Below are 5275 nucleotides of genomic sequence, written 5' to 3' on the forward strand. Positions count from 1 at the left end.
AATAACGTGGTTAAAATTGTCAAGAAGGACAATGTCAAGTAAGCATATTGCTAATTGTTGGGGATATATATTGTAATTTTGACATATGTTAATCGTTAATTTTTTATTAATCGCAGCGCCTACAGAACGTTTTAATTTCTCGCATATTAACGATGAAACTCTTCGAGATCTGATTAAAATCAAAGATCATATCGAGGCGAACATTGTTGGACATGACGGATTAAAACACGCGTTAACTGCTCATAAACTCTCGACTCTGAATAACTAAAATTAAATTCGATATTATGTGAATTTTTTTATCATTTTGTATTTTAATGATTATACTGAAGAAGACCGCGTGCGGTCGAAACGTTTATTTTATTATTTTAGAATGACTGTACTTATTGCGTAAGTTGTAATATTGAATGATTGTAGCTTAATAATTTATACATGAAATAAATGTTATTGGACTGAACAACTCTAATAATTACTCGATAAGTTGGTTTTTCATTTATCACTTTTTGTATTTCAATATACGAGCGAAACTTTGTATCAATTGATTTTTAAATAGTTTATTTTAATTATAAAAGTTTTTGAAATTAAAATTAAACATATCAGTTTCTGAACAAATCCGATTCCTGAATAAAAATAGGCATTCTTTATTTTTATTTAGGTAAACTTTTATTTTGAAGACAAAATTTATACGTCAAAATTTATAGATTTTAGCGAGAAGAATACTTATCGCATACGAAATTTAATTGTATTATTTGAGTTATGAATTTAAAAGATGTTTAATATCATAAAAACGCATATTTTTATTCATGAATTAGTTCATGTATCTTAATGGCATATAAATATAAAATTTTTATATAAATGATTAAATATTACATTATTTTAATTTATATAAACTTATTTAGCGTCTAGTTTTATGCAACTTTAGCAAAAAAAAAACGAAGAAAAGGAACACAGAAAGCGATAATATTTTCATTTAGGTGTACTGTTCAGATCTGTGGAAGAATAGAGGGTAAAAATGATTGTATAGGAAATATTCAACCATTTCCAGACTTTTGGGACACCCTGCATATATGTATATATATTTGCTTGATTTGTTTTTAGTGTATTTGTAAACGATTATTGTATACACAAATTTGAAAACTACAAAATGTTTTTGTCACATTATATGATAATATGTCATAAAGAAATATATTTAAGACAATTTGATACATGCAGACTTCATCTGTATATTTTCAACGGATACATCTTATCGCAATTTTTTCTTTTATTTAATTAGAAACACCTTGTACGCTATTTTTGTATCTTTAAAAATAACGAAGATACTCCAAGTGGACAAATTATTGGTTCAACCTGTATAAGAATGAATATATTAATAGTTTTATAAATATATTAATATATTTTGATGACAAATTATAATCGATAATAAAAATATTAAAATTCAATGTCTGTGTTTCAAGTATATTCAACGGATTGTGGCAATAATATTTAACTGTAAAATCAGTAATAATTGTACATGTGTAATTTTTAGAGAAATTCTATTTAGGTATTTTGTATTGCAATTTTTTGAAAGAATTCTTGAGAAAAATAGAGACATTTACGTATACATACCTAAATATATACACACACATTTCAGAATTACATGTAATATATTTATCTTTATTATGTTAGTTTTCAGATATTATATATATGTTTCGAAGTTGACAGTGTTGGGTAGTATCTAGATACAGTATCTAGATACATTTTGTGTATCTGGCAAGGAAGCTTACGAAAGTGTATGTCCAAAATTTAAAATGGCGGATTCAACATAATGATTAAAATTACAAAAATTCTTCTGGTTTGAAACGCTCTGCAGTTAGCCAAGAAAAATTATAGTTTTCAGAGTTTACTGCAGACCGAAAAACCCGTTTCTGTACATATTTTAATGGGATGCTTGATTAAAGTAAGTCTCTTTACATTTTACTATTTGGGGTGCTTATCTCTAATAGAAATTTGTCATTAGTAGCGCCAATTTATCACTTATTTCGAGTACTTAAACACTTATTTCGAGTACTTAAATTACGGTATATCAATATTTTAAGTACTTGAAATAAATGATTAATTGGTATTACTAGTGATAAATTTCTACAAGAGATTTACAGTGAGAGACTTTTTTCTGATTTCTATTTTAAAAATCACCCTTTATCATGAGATGTAATCGCCATATTGGATCCGCAATTTTGGATTTTGTAATTTTGACATCAGATTCGGAATCAACTGTACTAGATTCCATTTGGAAGTATTTTTTCTTCTAAATTAAATGATTCCTTTCTGTCTATGCTTGACCGCTAACGTCAGAGGGTGGTTTTTACCCTTAAACCATTGCCGAAATAAAAAAATACGTGTCGATTATTTTTAAATGTATATCAAGATACATTTTAAATGTATCTTACCCAGCATTGGAAGTTTAAGGGCAATCGGTTGAACAAGAAAAATTCTTGTTCTATACGTTGGCAGTTATAGCAGAATCTTGAGGGTAAAGTCTTGCCAACCTTTTATTTGGTACGTAATGTGCACCGTTAAATCCATGAAAATAACGACCTATTTCGTTATTCTCGATCCATTGCGGCGTTGTTAATTCCAAAAAGTCTAAAATACAAAGTGCAGCTTAAAATTATTATGTAAATTAGAATCTATTCTTTTTAATTGATTAGAAGCCGCACATATGAATGATATTTAAGTCTCGAGTTGAGGTTTAATTCCAAGTAACTCTTAGCATCGTATCAAGCAAAATTCATGTGTACAACACAATTATTCAGTTACAGCAAAAAATTTATTTCGTTATCACTGACACTATTATCTGCTTACACTCTTTTAATAAGTTAAATTCAAATTTCTATTCAATATATATATATATATATATATATATATATAAATTTCAAAATTTTTAATAACAGTTTAATAACTACGATATAAACAACATAATCAGTAAAATATAGATAATAAAATAAAAAATAGAAATAAATAAGTTAAAAGCTACCAGGGGATGCATGAGTTCGTAGAATAACTAAATATAATTTTAAATAAAAACATATTTTAATGATATTCATACCTTCTCCCACATAACAAAGTTCGTTATAGTTGTTAAGAATTATGTAATATGTGTTGTGCTCTTGATAATTATGACAGTAATTTATCGGCATTAACCATTTGTGCTCACGTGTCAAGCAGAATCCAACCTTACATTTAAGTCTTTTTGTTTCTTTTTTGATGAACTTAATATGTTCATCTTTGTGTCGATGCCATCCGATTATTACACCTGTACAACTATTAACACCATTTGTATGTTTTACTATCATTCCAACCGCAAATTTTACGTTTTCCCGACTTATATTCATTTGTTTGTTGAAGTGTATTTGGAACTGGAAAATATAATATTCGATTTTAAATGATTTTTCTTGTCATTTAATTCCTAAACAGATTTTTATAGCACGTTAAATTACAGTACATACCACTTAAATTATAGATATTTTTAACTTGTATGTAAATGTATGTAATTATCAGAGAGAGTTCTCAAATAAATTATATATATATATATATATATATATATATATATATATAGCACTATATAATACATGTATATATACATACAATGTATATATATATATATATATATATATATATAAATACATTGTATGTATGTATACATGTATTATATAGTGCTTAACATACCGTAATTTTTTCGCAGGATTTCCATTTATGCGGATTAGACAAAGGATGTATGCAAAAATAGAAATTTTTTGTTATATTCATATATATTTTCATCAATTTTACCATTATCTGAAAATAATAAAAAAGAAATGAAAATTAAAGAAGACAGCAGTTTCAGCCTACGTATAAAGCGTGTCTCATTGATTCACATTTTTACGAACATATTAATTAAATTAGTGTTAAAATTAATAGAAATTATATATGTATGATATAGTAATTTTTACCTCTTTAGATGTTACAATTAAGTTATAATTTTCAGAATTGTCATTTGTCAAAGGCTGACTGTAAAAAGAATTTTGGATATTCTTAGAAAATTTGTTAAAGCACCTTATTTGGTCCGGGTTTCTGGTTTTGCGAACAATAAAGAATTATGTATATATACATGTGTGTATATAATAAGAGAAATACTGGAAGGTATAGATAATTTCAAATCTAATATTACACTTACAATTTCCAAAGTAAAAGAAACTTGCAATTTTTGTCGTCTCTCAGTACTATACAATCTATACCAAGTCTTTTGGCCACACTTTTACATATTATTAATACAATTATTTCTTCGCCACATTTTGCTTCTAAGACCTGCGTCAAAAATCACAAAATACAGAAATTAATTAGAGTGCAAATATTAGATCCTTTAATTTAAATATATATTATAAAAGTTATATATATAAAACTAACATTATCTATACATAAATATTTTATGTCGGAGTGTTCGCCGCATAATTGAAAGTTTAATTTGGTAAATATATATTCATGAATTGTATTCATAATCTCCATTGATTCTATTTCGTTCCAATGATTTTCAAAAACCATAAGATTTTTATTTTTCCAACGGAAAAAAATTTCATTGGCTGTCGAGTGTATCGAATGTACGGGATATTCTCTTTTGAGAGAATTCAGCACATTCGTAACCATATTATCAATTGATGTTTCTATAGACTCATAAAGGACATCCTCTTCGGGTTTAATCCATTGTGCCAGAGCAGTAGCAATCTTTTCGAAAATACCTTCTTTAAGAAACATTTTTTCCGCGAAAAGTTGCTTTAAATGGCGAAATAATTTGAAAATGCAATATCTTTCGGTTAAATCGCAATCAGTTCTGAAAAAATTAATACTGTGCAATAAGTACATTAATTTATAAAATGAATAGGACTATATATAATGGTATTGAAAAATGGTATCTTACCGTGAAGTATTTGTAAGCATGTTCTTAAGCTCATTAATGATATAAGGGTATTTTTCAGGCGCAGTCGTTATTTCAGACAAATAATATCTTAAACTTAAACTATCATTTACATCAAATATGTCTGTAAAATTTATAAAATTATCTATTAGACAAATATATTGATTATGATCAAAAATACTTGATTTTGGAAAAAATTTTTTCTTCATATCATCCACAATTTCTCGTAATTCTATCATAGAATTTACGCTTCTGATTATAAAGCTAGCAGTAGACTCTTTGTTAGTTAGTTTTCTTGGAGACGGCCATCTAAAATTGAATCAAAACATTTTGTAATAAAATACTATCGCA

General features: G+C 26.5%; 1 protein-coding gene across 1 annotated transcript; it reads right to left on the bottom strand.

Moving 5' to 3' along the window:
* Positions 1-2431: 2431 nt before the first annotated feature.
* Positions 2432-3184, bottom strand: LOC114937399 (F-box only protein 21-like). Its single transcript, XM_029310836.1, has 2 exons — positions 3083-3184; positions 2432-2619 (listed from the first exon to the last, which is right to left on the bottom strand). The coding sequence occupies exons 1-2, from the start codon at positions 3171-3173 to the stop codon at positions 2474-2476; spliced, it is 237 nt and encodes a 78-aa protein (XP_029166669.1). The 5' UTR covers positions 3174-3184; the 3' UTR covers positions 2432-2473.
* Between the last annotated feature and the right edge of the window lie 2091 nt (positions 3185-5275).

Source organism: Nylanderia fulva, unplaced genomic scaffold (assembly GCF_048542155.1).
Source record: "Nylanderia fulva isolate GAGA-0341 unplaced genomic scaffold, ASM4854215v1 Scaffold71, whole genome shotgun sequence".
Classification (NCBI taxonomy): domain Eukaryota; kingdom Metazoa; phylum Arthropoda; class Insecta; order Hymenoptera; family Formicidae; genus Nylanderia; species Nylanderia fulva.

Coding starts and splice junctions, on each gene's coding strand:
- LOC114937399 (XM_029310836.1), bottom strand. CDS start 3,173: ATGCCGATAAATTACTGTCATAATTATCAAGAGCACAACACATATTAC. Junction 2,620..3,082: donor ACTTTGTTATGTGGGAGAAG/GTATGAATATCA, acceptor TTTGTATTTTAG/ACTTTTTGGAATTAACAACG.